Source organism: Lepidochelys olivacea (genome assembly GCF_965140295.1).
Source record: "Lepidochelys olivacea isolate rLepOli2 genome assembly, chromosome: 6".
NCBI lineage: Eukaryota > Metazoa > Chordata > Testudines > Cheloniidae > Lepidochelys > Lepidochelys olivacea.
In genome coordinates, this window is record NC_140416.1 from 33,232,650 (window position 1) to 33,258,260 (window position 25,611).

General features: G+C 39.9%; 1 protein-coding gene across 3 annotated transcripts in view; it reads left to right on the plus strand.

The window, feature by feature from the left end:
- The first annotated feature begins 4 nt into the window (after positions 1-4).
- USP47 (ubiquitin specific peptidase 47) overlaps positions 5-25,611 on the plus strand; it is an 89,491-nt gene continuing 63,884 nt past the window's right edge. The window contains exons 1-4 of one of the 3 annotated variants that reach the window (XM_084631938.1): positions 5-138; positions 18,890-18,949; positions 23,073-23,276; positions 23,991-24,104. In XM_084631938.1, the coding sequence (XP_084488064.1) occupies positions 100-138; positions 18,890-18,949; positions 23,073-23,276; positions 23,991-24,104 (417 nt within the window). In that variant the 5' untranslated portion in view covers positions 5-99. The remainder of the gene's footprint in view (positions 139-18,889; positions 18,950-23,072; positions 23,277-23,990; positions 24,105-25,611) is intronic. The other 2 variants (XM_084631939.1, XM_084631940.1) reach the window with 2 other exon arrangements.

Below are 25,611 nucleotides of genomic sequence, written 5' to 3' on the forward strand. Positions count from 1 at the left end.
GGGGAGAGGATGAGCCGCCCGCGTCCCTCGGCCTTCTCCGGCCGCTGCTGACGACTCCTCGGCCCAGCCTGCTGCGGGCCCAGCGCCGCGCCACCGGCCATGGTGCCCAGCGAGGAGAACCAGCTCGTCCCCAAAGAGGTGGGGCCCGTGCGGCGGGGTCGGGTGGGGGCTCCTGCCAGGGAGGCCTCGGGCGGGGGGGGAGGTGCGCGGCCGGGGGCGGCGGGCCCAGGGTGGCCCCGCTCCGGCGCGGCCCTGGCGGGAGGGTGCGGCGGGGTGGCCCCGCTCCGGCTCGGGCCTGGGAGTGCGTGCGGTGGGGAGGCCCCGCTGCGGGTCGGGCCCGGGGGCGGGGGGGTGTGTGTGTGCGGTGGCCCCTCTCTTTGTGAGTGGCGGCAGGAAGGAAACCCCTGTCCGAGTGCGCCGGGAGTGCATGTGTGGGTCCCTCTGAGGGGGACGGGCGTGTGGGGTTGAGGCTGTGTCTTTGCAGTGTAGGTGCAAGGCCCGCTTGGGGGGCGGGGAGGGTAGTGAAAGGCACCTGTCAGTGTCACTGCGTGTGGCAAGTATCAGAGGGGTAGCCTGTTAGTCTGTATCCACGTGGAAAAACAAGGAGGAGTCTGGTGGCACCTTAAAGACGAAAAGATTTATTTGGGCAAAAGCTTTCGTGGGTAAAAAACCCACTTCTTCACTTTATGTGGGAAGAAGAAGGCCATACTGTGTGTCGTTGTCAGCGTGAGTGGGGGGGAGGCACTTGTAGCATGAATATGGGGAGGCCTTGGTTTTTCTAAGGCGTGTATCCGTATGAGAGGTCTGAGGGGGAAATTGGTTGTCTTGAGGTGTATGTAAAGGAGGAAGAGGTGAAGCTTGAGTAGCGAGATCCCTTGTGTGACCCAGGGCTCATGTGCGGGAATAAAGAGAGGTTACAGGATAACCCTGTCTGTGTGGTTCCAGGGAGCCTGGGGTGTTGGAGGGGCAGGTAGGAGAAGCTCCATGCCTATGTGAAGTTAACTGGGGACCCGTATCTGGGGTTTAAGGAAGAGAAATTGTCCATATGACACGTGGGGGGAAAGCAGGCCGGAGTCGGTGTTGGTTGAAGTAGGTGGGTTTGTGGGAGGGCACCAGGGTGGGATTCAATCTGAGAGTTTTGGGGCGGGGAAAGCCCTCTGAGTGAAGAAGGGGTGGAGACAGGAGGGAGGGCCTCTGTCTATGAGGTTTGGAGAGGCTGGGCTCATGGGTGGAGTTTGGAGAAGAAAAGGTATAATCTTCCCTGTGTGGTTCTTTGAGGGTGGTGGAGAAGGGCAAGAATGTTTGTGGTAGGCTGGGGGTGTGATAAGAGAATTGATTTAGCAGCTGATTGTGTTCCTGTTTGCTGGAAAAGGCTGCTGTCTCTCTGCAGCAATGGGGAAGGAGGGAGGTGGTCTCCCCCTTATCCCTAGTCTCTTACAAACAGCAAAGTGGAAGAGAACGAAGCCCCTATCCTTTTGTGCTGATGCTTCTCATGTAAATCACATATGTCCAAAAAATACTGTTCAGGATTGAGAGAGTGGGAGAGTAGATTTTAAGTGATGGACAAAGTGATATGTAATTATCTGTTAAGACCATTAATAATATGCAAGGTATTCAGCAAATTTTCTTTTGAGAACTGTGTGTGGATCTGACAGGTAAATTAATAGGCTCAGTTAATTTTTAAAAATGATTTTACATTCCTATTAAATTGTTCTAACTCTTATTGTTACTTTGTCCTCCCACCCAAATTTGCTTATTTTCTCCATCTGTTCTGTCTTGTCGTATATCTAGATTGTAAGCTCTCTAGGGCAAGGTCTGTCTCCTTATTACTGGTTTGTACAGTGCCTGGCATTTTGAGACCTTGATTCCTGAGAACTTTATAGTACAAATAATCCTGAATTTCATAGAAATGTAAGATACGAGAGTGTGTGTGACAGTACTGTATAATTGAAGGAAATAAGGTAATGGAAAGCTGTACTTCAGAGGCAAATATTTCTAAAATGTAAAAATAAAATGTTTGGTTGAAAAAAAACAAACAAAAATACCACAAGGCAGGAGGGGATATAGCCAGTGTAGGTGGATGAAAACTGGGACATAAAGGAGATTGACAGAAAAAGCCTGTGGCACTTGTGGTGGGTTACTTGACTAGATAGGGATGATTAACAGAAGAATCTAGCTGTGGCCATTTCTTTAGTTTTTACTCCTTTTTAGGTTTTTTTTTGTATGTGTATGTTCGTGTATATACACTTTAAACTCAACGGGTTTAAAATGTATTCAGAATATGTGTGCTTTAGATTAAGATTTTTTTTCCTTTGGTATGAAAGAAGTAAAGGGAATAGAGAGAGGAAGATAACTGTTTTAAAATAATTAATGGTGTGATGTCCTGTAGAGTTGTCATGGGTTTGGATATCTTAAAGAAAACTTCATGACATTTGTAAATGATGTATAGCGATAATCCCCTTGTAAGTTACATATTTGGTTGTGATTCTTCTCAGATTGTCTTCTAAGTTACACTTCACTACTTTTTGTAAGTAATCACAGTGGAACACCACTATGAATGGTGTAAGCATTGACAATTTACTTTGTAACGAAGTAAACTGTTCCGTGACTTTTTTGTAAACCGAATTCAGTTTTTTTTATAATGCAAATATGAGACCTACAAAATAGTTGTTTTGATGAGAGAGAAACAGATTGGGGGGGGTATCTTAAAACCCTTCAAGATCCCTACTTCTGTTACAGATAACACACATGATATTGGCATTTTATGTTGTACTTTTCAGTGTGCCCTTCTTCAATTAGGGTGTGTGGAAGATTAACAAATCTCTTATTGCAGCATTCATGAGCTACACCTGTTAGATTCAATAATAGTGTCATTAGGGGAATACTATTTTGAGAGAGGTGTGGGTGAGCTGTGTCTTCCGGGGTCTCTGTTGAAACTCAAAAGATCCTTCCTTGATCTTGCTGTGAGATTCCTGCATTACTGTACTTCCACAAGTAGAAGATGGTGTGAGCCTTTTTGAAGTTTCTGTTCTGCTGCTTATTAGGTGGAGAAGGAGTCACTGTTTTCTTACCACCTCCCAAAGGGCTGAGTGACACTTTTTTTTTTTTTTTTTTTTTGCAGCACATGCTCTCTGCCTCTGCTGCTTCAGGAAATTAGAGTGGGATTTGAACCAGGGTCTCTTGAAAGACAATACAGAACCATGTTGTTTTACTTAATACCACTTTTGTTTGCTTGGGACAGAAATGGCAAGATGATATTTAAAATGTCAGTTTCCTTGACTAGTCGGCTGAAGGCGTGGATGTAAAAGCCCTAAATGGTATGGGTCACAGCTACGAGATTGGAGATGCCGCTTTCCTTATGTGAGACCATGGTAGTTAAGGTGGTCTGGCGTGTTTGGATTTTAACTGATTCTTGCTTTAAGTGGGAAGCGGTTAATGGCAAAGTATTTTCAGTTGATGGTCCTCAATTCTGGAATGCCTTTTTTCTGGGCTGCAGTCCCACTGACTACAAGCAGCACCTGCCCAGCTGGAGTCTCTTGGGTTATAGCTTGTTTTGCATTGGCAGCCTGCTCCTGGGTTACTACAACCTGGTCAAGGGGAACAGAGAGAGGAGGTGCCTGCAGATTGAGGATATAGACACCTGTTTCCCATCCTGCAAACAGAATCAGATCGAAGGACCTGATTACGGGGGAATCTCGAGGAGGAGGCCAAAATCATGAAAGATGTTTCTGGGTGGAAGGTGTGGGAGACTGTATTCCACGCTGACCGCTGGGTTCCTCCGACACCAGATGAGCTCTGTTGCCTCAGGCCTCAGAGTGAGCTGCACAACCAGAAGTTTGGCTTGCAGTGGTATGTCTGAAGCTTGGCCAGGGCTCTCCCCAGCCCGCTGGTTCGTCCAGTTATTGCATCAGTAGCATTATCTATGTCAGGCCTGGTCTACACTGGGGGAGGAGGGTGGGTTTCGATCTAAGTTATGTAACTTCAGCTACATGAATAACGTAGCGTCTTCGCTGCGGTAAGTTGATGACTGATGCTCCCCCGTCAACTCTGCCTGCGCCTCTTGCTCTGGTGGAGTACTGTAGTCGACGGGAGAGCGCTTGGCGGTCTATTTATCGCGTCTAGACTAGACACGATAAATTGACACACACCCCCGATCGATCGCTGCCTGCCGATCCAGTGGGTAATGTAGACAAGCCCTCAGATGCAGTGCTCAAAGGCCATGTGTTCCAAGTGTGTGACATTAAACAGTCTGGTGGCGGGGGAAAGCACACTATACAATGGTTATTGGTTTTCAGAGGCTTTTGTTTAGGGGAATGTGGGTTTGGCATTTGTATGTGTGGGAAAGTTGTTAGTCCTGTGGGCTCAGAGGGTTTTATTGATGTTAATCATATCTGAATTTGTTGACTGTTTCATAAAACTGTTTCTCTTTTGTGTAGAGCATCTGATAGGTACAACTTACGTATCTAAAATAAATGTGCTGTAAGGTTTTCCTTTTATCTGCCTCTTCTTGCTTTACTATCTACTAGCTATTTGCAGTGCTGGTACTGGGCTTTGAGTTCAGGATCTCCTTTAGCTAATAAGTATGATAAGGCATTCTAACTACCCCAAAGCTTATAGAAGCTGTGGTGTTTTTTAATTGGGTTTTTTTGTTCTTCCAAGTTCTAAATGATCTGCATGAGTTAATAGTGTGAGGACCAAATTTAGTTGTTGAAAGGGCTGACTTTTAAACACTGTTTTGTTCCAGCTGTTAAGGAGTGAGTGATACAGCCTATATCTGAGGAGACTGGAAGCTACTTAACCCTGTACACTGTATGAGTCAGTGGTTATGTTCAAGTGTAGCTGTATACTGTAACATATGTTACTATGCTGCAAACAAGCTACTTATAGCTTTTTGATATTGATCACATAAAATTTAGCAAGGATTCAGTGATATACCATTAACTTTGGGACTTCTTATAGAGCTATAGTTGCCACATTCTGATCTATGGAGCAGTTTGCCCAGGGAGGAGTTTGGTCATATGATGTTGGTTGCTTATTTTTCACCTGCTAAATTGCAATTAAAATGCATTATTACATCCTAATGTTTCTTTCCCACGTAAGCAATTTCTGTAGCTGCTACAAGGTGTCATTTAATTTGCAATTGGTGGGGGAGGAGAACGAATATGTGAAAACTTGAATTGTCCAAAGCACACTTGTCAGTGTAAAGTATGTGTACTTTATACTTGCTGTCATTAGATCAATGGTGGGAGTGTGTGAGACTGTGTTGCCTTACAACCACCTGAAGTGAATCCTTCCAGTCCAAAACTCGATTAAATACAATATTTCCATCTTGTAGATGAACCTGTGTTTCAAGGTGGAACAGTTGTTGATACGTAGATGGCTTCTCTGCACTGCAAAGGGCATATGTGAGCTATTGTATTTCCTCACTGTAGTGGCATTGGAGGCACTGTGACTGAGCGTGTGGAACTTTCAATGTCCATGTTGGTGGTGATTCTTTTGGGATGGTTGGAAGATCTCATGGCCACTTGAGGCGGATGCTAGTTCAGCTCATAAAGCTGGCCACACTCTTGATTCAGTGGTTGGATTGGAATTGGAGATGGGAGCAAGGGCTGGTAATGCAAATTGCTGGCAATGGCAATTGAGATATTGTGAAGGTGTAACCTCCTTCTGTTTTCTTGTTTCAGGAAAGCTTCTGATTTTATTCTTTATAATTGTACTTTTAGTTATTTTAAAGGTTTCAGAATAGAGGATTTTGAAATTACTTGGAAATGGAAATAAATGCATGGAAGAGTTTCTTTTTCTGAGTTCTTTCTATTAGGCTTTCCTGAATGTTTGCTATGTAGAAACTAATAATTCAACACAGTTTTTTCAGTTTTTTTTAAAATGTTCATTTCTATTGTCCCTTGAGCAAACAAATGACGTTCTTGATGGGGAGGTCACCCTGATGTCTGATCGGTTCTTGAGAAAATTACCCATCTGGATAAATAGGATTTCTGAACTATGTATATGTTAAAACCAACAGAGTTTTATCAACTTCAATGTGCTCATGAGACCAAAAGCATTTTTATAATATTTTTAAAGAGGAAATAATTAAAATATATTAAAACTTAGTTAATGTTGCTTCTGTAAAATCTTACAACTTTATTCCCTCCTCCATTTCTGTTGTGTTCTAATCCAGAATGCTAACTTATATAGGTGTGACAAACAAGTAGGGAAACTTCGTACCCCATTATTAAAGTGGATGATCGGAGGTCCAGTTAAAACCGAAACAAATTAGGCTGTTTTTGCTACTGTATACTGTTAGCTCTTTCATTGTAACAGCTATAAGAGTTTTCCATGACAGTGATCTGAGCAATATTCACTGGGCTACGCAACATAATAGAGTGCTGGCATAGGACTCTAGATCTGCCATTGTCCTGTTGGGTGACCTTTGGCAAGTCACTTCCTCTGGTTCCCTATCTGTAAAATGGACATCATGATTCTGATCTCCTCTTGTAAAGCGTTTTGAGATCTATTGAGGAAAAGTGATATATAAGAGCTAGATAATTATTTATTTGCCACTGAAACTAGGTCTCTCCACAGTACCAATTTTACACTATTAATTTTCTTTACATGGTGTATACCGGGTGTCACAGATCCTAGCAAGCACCCCTTCATGGTCACCTGCTAGGATTGATGTGTGGGGAAATTCAAACCTCAGTCCTATGGATTCCCCAGGATGTTTTAAGATGATGGGGCCTAAATGGGGTCAAGCCATTGCCCCAATCTCGGGGCTCAGATCTCTTGTCTGGCACCCATTTGCACAGCAGTTTCCAATATTTGAAATTTGCCTAGCCCCTCTGGGTGCAAGCAATGCCCCTGCAGACTCCCCGCATCTTAAACACACCTCTCTCCTGGAACTCCACCCCAAAAGATGTGAAACTTCTGGTTTACAGTTTAAGTACCTCTGAGATGTGAAGCAGTTGACAAGACACACAGTTTGTTCAGACTATCACTTTTATGCTCTTTACTTAACAGATTACGTACAGGAGAGTACAAATCATACTAAACAATAGAACATCTGAAACACAATGTCACTCACTAGCCCACCCTTCCCTTATGAGTCCTTTGGTGGGGGGAATCTATATACCTCCTTGCCTACCCTGCATCTGCAACAGTCTCACTCATCTTAGTCTGGTACAAAATGATTCGTCTGCCACTTTCCCCGTGAGTCGATTTATAGAATCCTGCTGAGGTCTCCTGCTTCTTTTGTTCTGCCTTTTGGTAATTTTCCATTACACCCAAACCCACCTCCCTTCAGACAAGAGGAGAAAGTGTTTTTTTCCATGCAGAGCAAACATATTGTCCCAAGGTGTTTTACTCTGAATATATTATAATTGAGTCTGATTGCTCAGCACTGTCTGTGGCCTGACAGAGACATGACACAGTCTGGCTAGCTCATGGGGGACTCATATACGTATAGGCTTTCCATGACACAGTAATTTCATGATATAGTTTCATAAAATCATCCAAAATTCAGAAGTGGTACAGGAAAAAACCACCAATACATCACATTTCTCCCCCTTTATTTAAAAAAAAAAAAAAGAGAGAGAGTAGGGGTATATAATAGGTACTCTAGGTATGTTCTGGAATCCCACTTCTAGACAGAGCATCTGCTTTACTACTTATTCACTTGATTTCCTAGATTGTCAGTAAACAATTCCAATTATCATACCAAAATACAGTTTAATGACAACATTGTAGGTAAGTAACCTCTCCTTTAAGGGATGTAAACATGGTAAATGTGTCCTCCCCATTCTCCCTCAGGTTTAGTTACTTTTCAGCAAACCATCCTGAAACCATAGAGTAAGGGGCACCACTTCCCATCCTTAACCGTTACACTCCCTCCATTTGGGGCTTTTCCCACTCTGCCATGTATCATGAATTTGGCAGCACTCTTAACTACCCACTGTCTCCCTCATTCCAGGGGAGCTCTGACACACATCACCTTTGGCTGTGCCTCATGTTCCCTTTCACTGCAGAGTCTTGAATCATAGCACCTGTTAGCTGCGCCTCTGTGTCCTTACTCACAGTGGAGTTCTGGCCCCCAGCATTTCCTCTCTGTACTGGTGTCTCACCACTCCTAGCAGCATTCTTGGCCACTCAGCACTGACTCATTTTCCCCAGTGATGGTAGGCAGTAATCTTGCTCCCTTGGCCTTGGCAGCCTGGGACTGCCTGATGGTCTGTGTAGATGTAAAGAACCTTGAGCCAGGCAGGAGAAGGAGTTACTATGTGGGGAGCAAAAGGCCATCCCAGTGGAGTATGTGTGGGGGGTTAATACTCCTCCCTTAGAGAAGCTGAGGTTAGGGCACTGGAGTCACTGGGCCCTGAACTCCAAGAGTGTGGGGCAGAAAAAGGAATTTGGCTATGGGGAAAGAGCTGAAGAATCTCCCTTGCTTGACTCCTCCGCTGTTAAAAGCTGTCAGAGATGCCTCACATGGAGGCAGCCCTACCCTATTTCTCCCTTTTTGCTCGGAAGAATTGGTGCTTGTAATATTTCCAGGGTGTGTGGGGAAGCTCAACGCATTGCTGGGGCAGCCAGTCCCTTGAAGGAGAAAGGTAAACCACACACATTTCCTAGAAACTGGAGTGGGAGGATTAGATTTCAAGTTCACACCCAAAGGTTTTGGGTGTAATAAGGGTAAAAAGGAGCACATGAGAGCTCAGTCCCATAGATTCCAAAGCTGTTCCACTTTGGATAAATCATGAGTGATTGGAATAAGGAGACTGGACCCACCTCCCATATAATTGTCCTAACCACAAGGCTATACATGCATTTTCAGTCTGTCTCTCAGGCCCAATGACTATTCAATTATGTGTATAAAGTGGGAATGTTTATTTAAAAAAAACATTTTAAGTAGATCTATGCCCCCTTTCCCCAAAAGCTGGTTCTGCTGATAGAATTTATTTGCATTATTAACATAGGGTCAAATCCCTTTCTCAAATGGTCCTTCCTTTGGCCTTAAGGAGATTTTATTTTTGTAAAGATTACTTATCTGAGCTAGGGATAGCACAATTAAGACCTTTGTTTCTTCAAGGCTTGACTCTAATCTTTTTTTCAATAATTTTGAATTAGTATGCTGCTGGCTTTAAAAATCTTACTTAAGTATACAGACACAGACTCCAGGCCCTTTTACATTCTGAAATAGATCACCATTATATAGAAAATTAAATTTAAGGTTGCTGTTTCATCAAAAGTTAAATGTTTGTGCTATCCGTTCATGTTTATCAGTTGTTAAAATGTCCCAAATTCTAAGAAACCAGCTTGAAATTCCTGGTGCAGATGTGTCTCCGGGCTTAATCAAATACATAATGTTTGCTATCGTTTACTAATTTAGTGGGGGGGGAGGGTAACAAAGAGATAAAAAACCTTTTTCTGTTTGTCTTGCTGCTCTTCTGAGAATTTTTCTTATTGAACACATCTGAATGTGTGGCTCAAAATGAAAATATTGCAGGTGTAACAATCTGACTTTTTCAGCTGTCAACTACAGTAACAGATTGGAGAAGTAATATTTTCTTTATTTACTTTTTGCATATTTTAATTACATTTAGTGTATAGCTACTTTCACTGCTATCCCATTTGAATGGGTGGTCTTGCATAGCAACGGGGGAGAAAAACTCATTTTTAAACATAGGAAGAATTATGGTAAAATAATAAAAAATTGTCAGGGGTCTACCTGAAGCTACATTAAAATTATTTCTGAACTGACTGAGTAAAATTTTCAAAACACTTAAGTGAGTTAGGCACTTAAGTCACTTTGAAAAAGTGCTACTAGTTACTTAAGTGCTTTGGAAAATTTTGCCAATGATCTCAGATTGACGGGCCTGTTAAAACACTTGGGACTGGTAGATGTGCAATAGTTCATCCAAGTTAGAGGTTCTTTTAATTGTAATTGCACATCCTGAACATTTAAACACCACCTCTGTGTCACTGGCTGAGTCACTACTTGTCAACAGGAGCCCTCTAGTGAGGGTGAGGGAGAAGGTTTACACTGTATGCATGTGCACATTTAGCATTTTATTTATCTTTGTGTCACTTAGAAATGTGTTTCAAAGCAGCGGATGAGTTAAATAGCATGATAGGTTAAAAACAAAAACATGGGGGATTCTGTACTAGCTAAATTAATAGCAGAAATAGTTTGGGTTGTTTTTTGGTTGCGCTGAGATTTTTTTTTTAAGAGAACGGTGACAAAGCTAAATCTAATTAAAATGAAAGATGAAATAGCAACTGCATTATCAAAAATTATTTTAAAAATTTCCTGGTCTATAATCCAGAACTATTTTAGTAATACTCTGTAGAATTTTGAAATATTTCCCCGTAAGTGTTCTTCCTTAAAAATACCATCTGTGCAGGATTTTCACTTCTGGGTACCAGGGTTTAAGGGCATTTTGCCTCTAAGGGTTCTAGTAGCATGAGCACAAGCTGCATCTTCTCTTCACAATATTGTGCTTAGCTGCTGCTGTTTGAACATTCCAGTCAGTACCTTCTTGACTGCTGTCATCAATGAACCTCCATGCAGGAACAGCACAACTGCAGCTGGCAACTCCAGCTTGTCTTTATCCTGCCCAGCCAGCATAGGGTGTTTTTGTTTTTTGTTTTGGTAGCTTTCCCTGCCTTCTAGTCAGGTCTGGTTTTTTTTGTTTTTTTGTTTTTGATTTTTCCTTTCTGTGGCTGCTAGAGCAGAAGCACTGATGAATTGCCAGCCTCCAGGAACCTTGGAAAAACTTTGGTTCCATGGTCAGTCTTCACGTATTTGTATTTTTCAGTCAGTGATTCAACACACTCTTGCTTCATCTGTTTCAGGGCCTCTATTCCTATTAATTTCCAAGGTTTCTTGATTTGCATAGTTTTCATGCTCCTTCTCTTCCCCCCCCCCCCAAATATGTCAGTTTCCTGACTCTTCAGGAGGAAGAGAGACTACACATTTGAGAAATGGCAGAAAGATAATAGATGAGCATGTTCACTGCATCTGTAGCTGGAACGTGGGCACATGGTGTGAGGGTGATCTCTTACTTGTAGGCATCACCATAAGTGCAGTTCAGTCAGGGAAATGCTTCCATTTCCATGTTGAGGCAAGCTTAGAGACTCAACTAAGTCTTTTACATTTTAGTGCAGCCTCGTGCCAGATGAGAAATCTGTGAATTATAAGGCTGAGTCACCTTTGATCACTGAATGCTAGGACACTCTGGTGCTGCCCACATTGGCACAACTTCCCTCTAGGCCAGTGGGGTACCTTAATCACTGAAATGTTTTTGGTTGTACCCTTCCAGCACCCCTTTTTACTGCAGCTAGGCTGATGAGGCATTGTTTCATTGTAAGAAGCATCAATGCTGAGCCTGCTACTGGCAAAGTAACCACATGAAAGTGCCCAGTGTCACCACTCTACATTCAGGATAATGAGATTGATCTTGGGAGACTTTGTGGTAGCATATATGTTCACAGACCTTGCCATGTCCATCTTAGTCATCTCAGAGGCTGCAGTATTGTCTTTGCTTACTTCAGGCCTTGTTTTGAAACCTACTGGTGATGTCTATACAGTTGGAGTGTTTTGCCCCAAGATCAAAACCTGTACTCTGGGACTTTGCTTGGTTGGCCTTTGAGGCCAGCTGTGGTACTATGGCTTTTAGATGGTACCCATTTGTGAATGTACCAGGGCCAAAATCAAGAGACCTCTAGGTCAGAAGTCTTCATTCAATATAGGTTTCAGAGTAACAGCTGTGTTAGTCTGTATTCGCAAAAAGAAAAGGAGGACTTGTGGCACCTTAGAGACTAACCAATTTATTTGAGCATAAGCTTTCGTGAGCTACAGCTCACTTCATCGGATGCATCCGAATAAATTGGTTAGTCTCTAAGGTGCCACAAGTAATCCTTTTCTTCAAAATATAGTTTCTGTGAACTTGAACTCTGTTTTCCTGTTGTCTAGCAATGGTGTGGCAAACACCTTACATAATTGCCTCTGCCTTTAACGTGGTCAAGAAAGTATTCCCCTCTGAGGATACCTGTCTGTTTCACACATCCAGTATGGTGATCAAGGCAGTGATGACTAGAGGAAAGAATGGGCAAACAGTCTTTTATTCCAGAACCCAAAACTATATTTGTGCCATGATTTATTTGGATTAAGGGTATACTATTTTGCGGCAGCAAACGTTCAGTTTGTGGAGTAATAGGCTTTCATGGCCAAAGAATCACTCAAACTCTTCTTTTGAGACCTTTTCCAAGGATAAATACTAAAAAGTCAAAGTAGTGCATGATGATGTGGACATGTGTGGTGCAAACAGGTCCCTTTATTTGTCCCACCCCAAAATACCTTGCTTGAGTGTTAAAACAAAAAACCGAATTTCAGCTGGGTTCATTTGACATCTTTCAATTAGTCATGAAATAAAGACACAACCCTCTGCAACCCCTTGTCATCAGTTTCTTGGGAAGCTTGATGCTTTCAAAATTTGGATCAAAAAGGCCCATATTAATATTGTCTTGACAAAACTTACAAAAATGCCTTTTTAGCCAGGTCATTTTGCTGGTGGAAATGACCAGCTCATAAAGAGTGACAGAAGTTTAAGTTCTCTTGTGACTGATCCACCAATACCAAGTTTGACAAGGATAAAGTGGTGCTATGGTCTCATATCTGAGATTCTTATCCAGTGCAGTGACAGTTCTACTTAATAAGCCTACTATCTGTGTTCTCACCTGGGTAGACATGTGGGTGTAGAAAGGCCTTTCTCTGGCTTAAGAGGTCTTTGAAATGTTACTTTAAGGAGACTAACACTCTTGAAGTCTATCCAATCTTTGTTTTATTTAAAGACAATTTGCTGTGTAGGGTAATCACTAAAAAAGCCATGTTTAAGTGAGCCACTTCTGATGAGTGGTGGCGGCTCACTCCTCTGCTGTTACTCTTGCCTGTAGGGGCTATAAAACCTGAAGGGCTTAGATATTGCCACCTGGTTTCTGTTAAGTTTCTCAGACCAGAAATGAGAATTCTTCAAGATATCTTAAGAGAAACAGAACAGCAATTTAAATAATTCCTTCCTTGTTGCATTATTTGGCAATAACTATTGTTCTTATTGGTCTGCTCTGAAAATCAGCTTTGGATTTCCTTCATTGTGGTTGAGCAGTTTCCCCTTTTCCCACTTCTGGTGCTTATGTACTAGCATGTGGCTGTAGTATTCCGAGTTGCAAATATGTGGGAATGTTTACATTAAGTTTTTTAAGTCTATTTTAAAAAAATAGAAATATTAGGCTTTTGGAAAACATTTAAAATGTTTAACATGTCCTAGGGGCTCAATTCTGCATACTCACATACGCAAAATTGCTGTTAATTTTACCTGGGGTGTTTGAGATTCTGATTGCAGTATTGAACAGAAATTTCCCTTCAAATTTAGTTAGAGAAGTAGTTGGAAAACACTTTTGCTGCATTACAGAGTAAACATTAAATAATGTTTACAAAATATATGCTGTACTGAGGATTACAGCATTAAGAGAAATTTTAGATAAAACAAATTGTAAGACCTGTTATACTTTAAAAGAGCATTCTTCAAGTTATATTTGAAAGTGCCTTTTTTCATTCAGTAAAAACTGTCTGTGGATTGGAAACTTTCATTTTGCAGCTTTATCAGATGATCCTTCTAACCTAGTTTTCCCATTACTTTGTAATCTGGTCTCCAAATATGCTGCTGTTCACATACATACTGATCTTCTCTGCTTTACCAAACATGTCCAGTGCCTGCATGAATGCACCCTCTTTGTTTATATTTACTTTTAGAAATCCGAGGTCAAGTGGAGCCCTCTCTATTTTAATTAGAGTATTTTGCAGAAGATAAGTACACAGTAAGTGTGTTAGAGGTGTCTGGTTTAACTCTGTTTATACTTTGGCTAAAAAGAAAAAATATATTCCACTCAGGTGCGCGTGCACAGTGTACCAAAGCTGGAGAAATTTGCCTCGCAATACCTGTAGGAGTGGTGCTGTGCCATTTGCCTCATAGCCCCTCCTCAGGCTATATAAGGGCAGCAGCACCCTGTCCGCTTCAGTTCCTTCTCACTGCCTGCTGCTATAGTTGAAACACTCTTAATGGTGTTTCTTCACACTGCCCCTTTTTTCTGTCTCTGAGAACTTCTTGTAAATAGTTTAGTTAGTTGTTTATTAGTAGTACCTTAGGTTGGCTAGTTAGGTTATTTAGCTGTAGTTTCCCTGGTGGAATTCCTTCACCAGGATTTAAACATAGCACCACAAACACATACGATGGGCAGTTGTGAATAGTGATACCCACGCATGTTTTTTGTGCCTGTGAGAGGGGAATATTAAGGACATGTGCTCCTTCTGTACATCCTTTAAGAAAAGGACACTGCTGGCAAGGGATTTGAGACTCAAGCAGCACTGATGGAGTGAGCTATGAGGCCTATATAGTCACCAAAGACGCTGCAAGCTCCTCAGCCACCGTTGAAGCCACAGCATGCTGATGTTCCTTGGCAGAGCCTGCCTCTAACAGGAGGGGAGATCATTCCCTTTCCTTGAATCCACCAAGAAAAAGGACCCATAAATCGGACCACAGCCGCTCCAGATCTTTAAGAGAGCTGTCGGTAATCTGTGCTGACCAGCACTATGGCTCCTTGGGTACCTGTGAGAAAGCTGGGCTGTTGACCCATTCCCTAGTACCAAGACAATATCACAAGGCTGTACCGTCTACTCTGGCACCATGCATGAATCCATTATTGATGACTTTGGTACCAGTGATGACCATGTCCCTAGCCAACTGGGCAATGTCAGACCTATTTTCCCTCTCGATCCCAGGTTCTACAATCACTCAGGAACACTTAGCAGTCATGACTTCATCAGTAGTTACGGCACCGACACCGTCCTCGGTACTGCACTTGAGCCTGGCTACCCTAATGAGACTAGTGCCAGAACTGGTAATTTTCATTCAGGGTTGGTACCAAGTGAGAACGTGTTGCCTTGAGCAACCCTTTGTGCATCAACTTCTCTACTAACGTTGAGCCGATGCAGTCAACATATTGGATCTCAGATGAGGCTGGACTGTGGTTGGCTCTGCTAGAAATTACCTATTTCCATTGCTTCTGGATGACTCTGGGGATTCATCAGGGTCGAGTTTGAGATCTTCTTTCACTTTCCCTTCATCCCCTAGATCCTGGTCTATGGTTTGATCCGGGGATATGTCTGGTACTGATCAGTACCAGGATCGGTACTGATCACACAGTAGATATAGGGGCGCTTAGCCTGCTACTTATTGGCCACCGATGCCATGGAATCCATGGGACACTCTCCATTCCTTTAGGTCCCAATCTTCAACCCACTCTAGGGTAAGATCACCAAACAAACCTGTGGCACAGCCACCCATGCTGCATAATCAGCTGGAGGATGCTACTTCTGAGCAGGTACAGCCTGACTTAATTGGACAGGGTATAGTACTGAATCAAGAGCAGCCAGCTACTCTTCATCCTCCTTGTCACTGGATGATGCCATGGCACCAGACGTTTTCTTTCCAGTGCCGGGGGATTTCCGGGCACATCAAGACCTTAGAAAGTTGACCTCAGTGTTTGGTATCCAGGCTGAATTTGTGCAGGAAAACATGCACAAATTAGTGGGCATTCTCCAGTCCTCATGCTGGGGAGAGTAGCTCTCCTGTTGTACTTTACAAAACATATTATGTAACCCATTAAGTGTTAGTGAGGTGTAACTTTATAATTTCTAAAATATAGGTAAATACGTTTTCATGTACAGTACAGTCTTATCTCTTTTCAATGTTAGTTTAGAATTGATACTGGGATATCAAAGATAGCTTTTCTCTCAGATGCAGAATAGAATGCATGCAGTTTAATTCATACTGCAGTATTTGAAAAATATAAACTTTCAGCTGCTAGGAAATAGCTGTGTAATATGTCTCAAATCAGTGCAGTTAAGAAAGTAAGTGTGTGGTATTAAGACTGAGTGACTTTAATCACAGAAATGTATTGTATTTAGGAAATATAAGGAATTCTTTTAAGTTCGACTGTCTACTTCAGCAGCAGTCCATCTCTCAATAGTGTAGTTAATACCATGATCTGGATCATAAGACCCAAGTGGCAGATTTCCATGTCTCTGTTGTATCAAGAAAAGGGGTCAGTTTCTCAATAACAATGAAGTAATTACTAAGGATTGGAAACAGAATGAGGAAACTAGGTTAGACTAGATATACATGTTCTCTGTCACTACTTATCCTGTTACAATTCCTAAAGCTTCAACTTTTTTTTTTTTTTTTTTTTGGTATATACTTACTTTTCAAGTTAATTCCTGGATAGGTTCAAAATGTTAAATACCTCACAAAATTAATGAGTGAAACTCAAAGCTTGCCAGATAAAGTGAATTTATAAAGCAATAAAAACTCTTGAGAAATCTTACAGTAGTTCATTATAAAGACACTTTCTCCAGGGTTGGATCCTCTGCTCTTCACAGCAATAACTTATAGATCTTTCTGTGCACCCAGCAGAGCTGAGGTTTCTTTTATTTGCAGGTGTGAGGCTAGAATTGAACGCTCCATCTGCCGGTGCATTTGCTGGACTGATTATTCACTCTGTGGTGTCTCTGCCTCCATGAGGAAGAGATGTTTTTTATGTTCTCTGAGAGACATCCTTTAGCGAAGGAGACTTTTCAATTATCTTTTCCAGGAATTCTGCATGTCAGAATGGACAGCAATTCTTGGAGCGTATTCTCATAGCAGGAAAGGTATTTCCTCCAGTGGGATTCTGTGACTCTTCTGTCAGTCCTTCAGCTAGTGGCTCAGCTGCTTCCCACTTTGATGCACAGTGGGTTATGGATAATCCAGGGATTCAGCAATTTAGAACATCTGTCAATGGTTTGCCTCCTTTCAGGATTACAGGCATACCTCTAGTACACTCCCTTTCTTCATTTCACTGTAAAATAACTTGGTCTCTCCTTGGAGATAGCAGCAGAACAATTTTTGAACATCCAGTCTGCTCCCAACCAGAACCTGTTGCAGTGAAGTCATTTAGAACTTTTCTGACTTGTCCACTGGCAGGACAAGCCCTGAGACTTGAAGATCTTAACAGTCTGGTGAATGTAACAGTGATTTTCATAGTAGCATGTAAAGCTTCAGTAATTCCTAAATTATGTTTTGTAGGCTGCTCATTATGTGGGGCTTGTGGCAAACCTACAATTCAGCTATGAATTTAAAGTAAACAATACAAACCTTTTAAAGTCAATTTAACAAAATGCTTGTAAAGATTTATTGAGAGCAGGTAATCCAAAAAATAGGGAGCAAAAACATGTGGGATTTTTTGTTTAATTTTTAAACTGCTGCTAAACCTATTGGTTCTTATCAGTTCATGTTTATGGATTGCTAGACATAATTACTATTCTTGAAACTATTGACAGCTTCAAAAGTAATCAAAAGAACTTCTTGCCCTGCAAAAGATACAAAATATGTTTTACCAATTATCCGCCAGATTAATATATCAATCTTATTTTGGTGGGTTTTTTATAGTTCAGTTGATGTACTGCATTCACTTCTAAAGCTCACATTCATATGTTATGTAATGCAATAATATAGACCAGTATTGAGCATGCAGTTGAGACAGCAGAAGGCACATACCTACAAAACATCATAGGTCTTTTCCAAATTTAATTTATTTTATTACGTTTGTCCCCCTCAGGCTAAACACCACACTACTGTACTTTCAGATATATTGTCCCATTAGTCAGAGATTCAAAGGGTAAAATGTTAATTTTAAATTTGTCAACACTTGGCATGCATCTCCACAAAAATTGGTTATTTTGTATTTATTGTTGAATTTTTCTGTAGAGAGAAACATAATGGGATTTTGCAGATCGCTTCCTTAGTATTTTGGCAATGTTATGAAAGGTAACACCAAGACTTCTACAATATTAACTTCAGCTAAATATTTCAATACAGTGGGGCATAGATTAAGAAATACAACAATTTGGTATCTGTTTTGGACTATTTAATAATTTAAACTATTAGAATTCCTTCAGTTTTCAATGCTATAAGAATTTGAAGCGGTCCACATATAATTTACTCTGCTCAGATTACCAGTGTAAGGAATTGGTTTGCTGTTAAACTGAAACATTTCACCAAAAAAAGGCTTAAACTACCAGCATAACCTGATGTAGGTTTATAATATACATTTATCAGTATGATTTAGAAAAACTTGTCATCTATTTGTTCAATTACTTATGCTATGTTTTCAAATCTGGTAGCATACAGTATCTTTTCTTACACAAGTTGTGTTTTAGAATTTTTGCCAACCGGTTCACATTAACTGAAATTACTCTACTGCTAAAGAAAATATTCTAATCTGATATGAACCCATGTTAAATTGACTAATATAATAATTTATAAATGGAGTAATAAACTCTGAATTAAAAGCCTATACTCTGATCTGGTTACTTGAACCAGTCCAGCAAAGTTGTTTAGCAGTGTCCCCATATTAGATAAATACTTATTGTAAAAAGGAAAAATAACAAGTAGAATTACATTAATTTAATTTAAATTTATTTTAAACTGATATTTTTGTGCTCATTAATTTTTTTTTACTATGTATAAATAGCATATAATCACTTACCAACATGTTTCTTAATCCTGTTTATTCTTTTACTCTATGAAGTTACACACCTTAAATGTAGAACCAAATTCTCTAGCAGAGTTTGCCCTGTAAATTTCAGTTGATCTGGAAGATTTAATTTTTTTAAATAAACTTTAAAAAAGGTATAAGAAGCTGATAATCAGTCATATCCACTTTGCATACAGAATAAACTTTCTCTCTGCAAACAAAACATCTATACTTTTTTAAAACATTATGATATTAATTTTTTTTATAGGATATGTTTTGGAGTTGCAGACAAAATCTCTTTGATGAAATGAAGAAGAAATTTTCACAGGTGACAACTGAAGTCAACTATTTAGAGTGATAACCAAGATACATAATAACAGCATGATACTCTAGCTTTTGTTTAACATTAGCATGAATTACTTAAATTCTTTGCATGTTTTATGGATTTAAAAAAATTCATTACATGCAGTCCTAACAATAGAAGCTTTGATATATTTAGTTTCACTGTTTAATTGTATATTGTCCCTTACAAGCATCTAGCATGGCTCTGATCGTTTGGACCTGTTTAATTGTTTGGATTGTTTAATTGTTGATTAAAATTTAAAAGCATGGGTTGTAAATACTGACTCAATCACATAGAATCCTATATCTAACACAATAAATTAGAGACTTGTGGCTCCTAAGTGTTGCCTTTACAGTGTATGCGTTATAACTTGTCCACAAACTTGAAGGCGAACTACACTGTTTGCTCAACTCAGCTGTCTAAAAGCTTACAGCATAAAGTAATAAGTACTTGTCATCCTGAATAAAATAAAATTTATTTTTTATGCACCTTCAAACACCAGTTTGGGATTGATGTGTTGCACTCTGAACTCCCTCAGCCACCACTAGTGCCCTCTGACTCAGGTCTTCTGCAGGAGAACCAACTGTGCTTTGCTCGTTGCAACTTTCAGTCTTCCAATGAACCAAGTGTGATGCCTTAGAGATAGATAGTACAGTAAGGGGGAGATTGTGGGTTGGAGAACGGCCAACAGACTGTCCTGCGGGTTATTGAGGGGGGCACAGATGGGAAGGACAAGTCGAGGACTCTCAGCTGGCAAACTGTAAAGTGGAATTAGTAGCTCTACTCCTGACACTCTGCCTGTGATTGGTGATCACTTTTAACCATGTGTTCCAACACCCTCAGAGATGCTAACACAGAAATTATTGGAGCTCAGTTTGTTAGCCTACATTTTTCTAGGTGTTTAACACTATTAATACCACTAGCTGGCTCTTGGTCTTCAGCTTTTCCTACAAGCGGGAGTTAATTGGATTACCGTGTACGCTCCCTGTCCTATTCCATGGAGTCAGAACTCATAAGTGTTGGCTGGGCTGCTTGTAGAAAATCGGCCAAGGAAGTCAGAGAGATGAGCCACTGAAGCAGGCTGCAAGTCTGCTGTCCTCCATGGCGCACAGTGAGAGAGAGTTCTGTAACTGCCAGGTTGGACATTGTGGCAGTCAAGGTTCAGAGTATGGTGCTGACTACTTAGAGAACATAGTGGATAAAACCCATCCTAAAAACAATCCGTACTGAAAATCATTAAATTTGAAGTCATTGTTTTCAACTGTGAACCTTGGAGGGAGGAGGAGGAATGGACGGTGAGGGGTTTTTTTCATGGGTTTAGAATAAATCAGTGCTGCTATACAGTTTGGTCCCATGGTGCTCTATGGTACATGGTGGCCTGTCACTATCCCTTTGGGATGATAGCTAGGCAGGTGAAGCCACATGATCCCTGATGCCTCAAACCACACTGAGCCTGCCAGTTAGATGAATGTGGACTAGCTGATGAAGTGAAAAGAGCTGGGTATCAGAGTAGCATAAATCAGTTGGAGCAGGATTGTCCTCCAGAATAGCAATCCTATTCTATGTGCTGTTCTCCTGATCTTGCTTTATCTCCCACAATCTATGAAAAGCTGGTATTCTGCTGAACTCCTTTACTCTCTGTTGTGTGTAGTTTACATTCCTGCACAATTGCAGTATGCTTTCTCCTCCTCAGAGAGTTCAGACCATAAGACTCTCCAGAAAGGATGAAATGAATGAAGTGTTGCAGATTTGCTGGAAAATATGCCTTCTACCTGTGAAAAGCATGTTTTCATGTTAAGTGTTCCGCATTGAAGAATGCGTCCAGCATACCTACAGACTATAGAAATCAAGCTTCCCAGTCTGAGAAAATTCACAATGGAAAGTCAGCCCACTTAATGTAGAAGTATTGCTTATTCTTTGACACTTTGTATTGTAGTGCTTTATTAGTGATGATTTAGATAGATGCCTCAAGCATTATTTGGAGAAGGCTATAAAAATCACTTCAGCATTTAAGGTCTCTAGTATCCATATTGGCATTGTGTGATTTCAGGTACTCTGGCTGTTGCTACAAGCCTCCGTCCCTCATATAAGGCTCAGTGGTATAGACCCTCTCCACAGAGAGTACAGCTGTGAAGCTGTTACTTCAGTTGCTTGCGTGTCTCTCACTTTCATGTATTACAGTGCCGTTTGTGTGGAAATAGAATTAATTATAAGGTCTTACCTGTAGCTCTCCTTCTAGCAGGAAAGGACCATTCTCTAGGAGATGATTTTAAGTCATAGGTTACATTTTCAGCCTGAGTATAATTCTTGTTTACCTGCGATGTCTTCATCCACCAAAAATTGGCAATATCTCAGCATGAACCTGTTTGCCTTTGAGAATAATGTGCTTGTTCTGTAATGGGCAGACATCTGGGCTTCTTGACATGAATTTGCAGGAGGCAAGATCTTGTGCTTTCCACATTACAAAATTCAGAAGACTGGTTACAATGGAGACTTCTTATCCTCTCTACACACCCCTCACTCTGGTATGGTCTGTTTTTTAAATATGATTTGTTCCTTAGTAATCTGGAAGTCCAAAACCTAGAAATAATTTTTGAGGATTAATTTTAGTGTGTCAGTGGATCTTTGGCTTTCCAATTCTTATACAGTAACTGTTATTGAAACACAACATTGGAAAAAGTCCTTTCCTTTGCGTTTCGGGGACTTTGTGACCCCCTTCTCTATGGAGTTTTCTTGCTCTTCTCTAGTTCGATTGTTTTTCTCCTGATTTATTTGAGATAGAATCAGATATTCCAATATTTTTTTCCAGAGATAAAATGGTGCATAGAGCAATATGTACTAGTAGCTTTTTAGCAAAGATGATTTACTCATTTCAAGTCATTCAGCATATAATTCCTGTCCTAACTCATTTTACAGTGAGTTTTGCAAAAGAATGATTTTCTTGAAGGTTCAGAAGTTTTAAAGCCAGCCCTCAAGATTGTTGTAGGTTGCAGATCTTGTGTCTTACTGTCTTAAGAACCAATAAGGTGGTGAGCCACTTTCCTTGATTTGTTTTTTTGGTCTCTTGTCTCATGGCTGGAACTTCGGGATGGCTGTCTTAGGCAATTATTTCTCTACCCCCTGACTCCCCAAAAACAAACACAAAGCCTTCTCATTCCCTGTTAACAGGATTTCTGCTATATAGATTTCCTAAAGCAGCTTTAGTATTATAAGAAAGAAATAAAGCAGAATTGTGAAGCCAATTATGTGGATCATTTACTACTAAACTGTTAAGTGTGTATGTTTTTATATATATAATATATAGGTTTTTTAATTTTAAAAATGAAAGAGCAAGGCCGCTGCAGATACAAGTTTGTCTATGATGGTTGAGTCCCAATTTTTCTTAGTGTTGCGTGCCCTGTTTTATTTTATTTTAATAATAACAAACATGTCAGAATGTGCTTTGTAAGTTGCAGAACTTAATTATGCAGGGACAAATGTACCTGAACTACAACCTTGATAACTTTCATTTTGCTACTGAATACATCTGGTAATTTACATACATTTTTCAACGAAGGTTTAGTAGAACTGTTGAGTTCTCATATTCCTTTATTTTTACAAAGCATACTATGTAAAATTACTATGCTGTAAGGTTAAACCTACACTGATTAAATGAGCAGAGTACACTTGATTCAGTCTCCTTTCTTTTATTGTTTGCTTTCTCGTAAAATTCAGTAATTTTTCTTGTAACATTTAATTTCTAGTACTTTAGAACTCTGATTTTTGTGTGTGTTTCTGATTGATTTTCTAAAATATGTAAAAACATACATGCATAAATGTGAAAAGACTAGTTAAGATATCTTTAGGAGTTTCTACAACATGAAAGCTCTACCATAATTTAGCTAGCATGAGAACAGAAATTACAGAAGAACATAGCACGTGCCATGGCATTTAACATTGACTTTATAATTTCCATGCTTCTAAAATAAAAATTTTAGATTTAAATTTGCAAAGTGTAGCAAAATTTTACTTGTTATAGTTAGTGTTGTTACTTTAGAGATACAGGAATCGTTTTTTAAAAAAATCTCTCCTTGTAACCTACTGAATAAGTTGCCTGCTCTGATTTCAGATAGAAAGCGCTGCTGATGAACCCAGAGTGCTGTGTATAATACAAGATATTACCAATTCTAAGACGGTGAATGAACGTATCACTTTAAACCTGCCAGCTTCCACTCCACTGAGAAGGCTGTTTGAGGATGTGGCCTCCAAAGTGGGCTATGTTAATGGAACTTTTGATTTAGTTTGGGGAAATGGAATCAATGTTGCGGATATGGTAATGGCAAAAACAATTTTTTTTTTAAGGAAAAATATTAGGTGATAAAATGAACCTTTGTAAAAGTTTGTTTTGTAGAACAATAGTTGTACAATGTTTTCAAATATTTCCCTTGCATCTAGTTCCTATAGTGATCTAAGACCTGGGAAAATTTGTAATTAATCACAGCCAAGCAAATTAATGATGTTACTAGACTTAAATCTGAATTTCTTTGTGTGTTGATTTAGATTGACTATTTTGTACTGTCAAGTGTATTCTAGAATGAACAGTTACTGAACAACTAATTGACAAGTTCTTAATATTGATTCTACATGCTAGAATTGCTTGTATTTCAGTAGATGCATGCAAGTTATAGCACACTTGGAACTACTGCCACCAGGTGTATAAAAATGATTGTATTTGATCCATTGTATTTCTGAATCAGTCCAATAGATTAATGGTTCAGCTCCTGAATAAACTGACCAATTTGCAAATATTTATTAACTGTTTTGATTAGGATTTGATTTATGCACTGGTTTCTCCTGAGGGTAGTTCTTTCTGAACTCCTAAGTTTGATACTAAAAGCTGCTTATTTCATAGATGGCAAGGCTATTTTCTTTTTCACTGTAGTATGATAGATTATTTGAAGCAATATATATATAGAAGAAAACTTACTGAACTAGTTCACAAAATCTTTGATTACATATAAATGTGTCTGATGTTTTATTCTTACAGACTCCTTTGGATCAAACCAGTGATAAATCTATTCTTGATGCTGGTTTTGAAGTAGGGAAGAAAAATTTTCTACATTTGACAGATAAAGATGGTGAACAGCCTCATACAGTGTCGGTAAGCCAAAATAGATATATTCACCACGTTTATATTCCTTTCAAGCTTTACCAGAGAGAAAATGTGTCTGCCTTACCCTTATGACAGTATTACATTATAGTTCTTTTTCTAGTCCTGTATGTCATACTAAGTCTCTCTCAAAAAAAACTTGTATTACCTGTTTGTGTATTAGAAGTAAAAATACCAGTGATGAAAAAATAGTATTAGTTATTTTCTGTTACTGCTTGATAAGCTTTGTTTATATAAAGACGGTTCTTAACAGAATGGACTTAATAGTATCCCACCCAAGTGTAAGATAGTTCTGCATACTACATAGGATCTTTAGCAGCAAAGGTGTAGCTACGTCAGTTTTGTAGGCTTGCATTTTTATTTATTTATTTTTAAAAAATCAGATCAAACACAATAAAGGTTTTTACAATAAATTGTGGACTGCCACAAAAATATTTGAAAGTTCCTGCTGAGTGAATTTTAGAATTCAAGGAAGTGAAAATAGCAATGGTTTATGTGAGCCAGACATTGGGTAGGCTAGCTACACAAAAGATTTAATATGCTGCTCTGTCAGCATTTCCTCATCCTGACCTGCTGAGGCTTTCTTGAGCAAAATGTCTTTTATGCCAAATTGGTTTTATAGTATGAACAGATATGGTCAGGATACGACCCTCAAGCTCACTCTTTTGTGACCAAAGTCAGAATTTGAATCCAGACTGGACAGTTTCCGTTTTGGAGGGAAATGGGATGGTGGAGTGTCCAGCAAATTACTGCTGGCTCTTAAATTGTTTTTGTGTTTAAGTATACATGTGCCCAAAACGTTGGATTGGTGCATTTAAAAAACAGGAATAAAAACTGTATGAAGATTTGATTAAACTAAAGGGTTACCAACAGCTACATATAATAACTTCCATTGATTTGAGTTTAACAGTTAAACCACAGAAATGAAATGTGACTTAAATCACCACCACACAGACAGTTAAGAGCTCTTACTGGAATTGTCATCCTTATTCCACCTTGAGCCTATGTTATGGCGGGGAATCTCTGAATAGGGAGAACTGGTAGCAAACACCTATATTTACGTTGCCTGATGCTGTCTACTACACACGATTCTTGCAGACCTATTTTTTCAGAAACTCTGATGTCTCAGTTGTTTCTAACTAGCTTTTGAAATTCAGCAAGGGGAAAGACCTCTGGCTAGGGACTTTTTTCACATAAAATTTAGTTTTGTTTTTGTTGAGACAAATTGTTATAAGTAACTATTTCCCTACTGTCATTTGTGTTCATCAGGAAAGTTTCTGGCAGTATGTTAGAATAAAAAAACTTAACTCTAGTCTGGGGGCTCCACACATGGAACAGGAGCCAGTCTCAAAGCTCCCAGGGTAGAAGTGTTTGCTACGGTACTACTGGTTCAGGGTTCAAATGATGTATGTATGATAAGGGGATTGTTACAGTTGTGCATAATAGAATTTGTTTTAGCTCTTCCCTAAAAAAAAAAACCAAAATAACAAAATCCGCA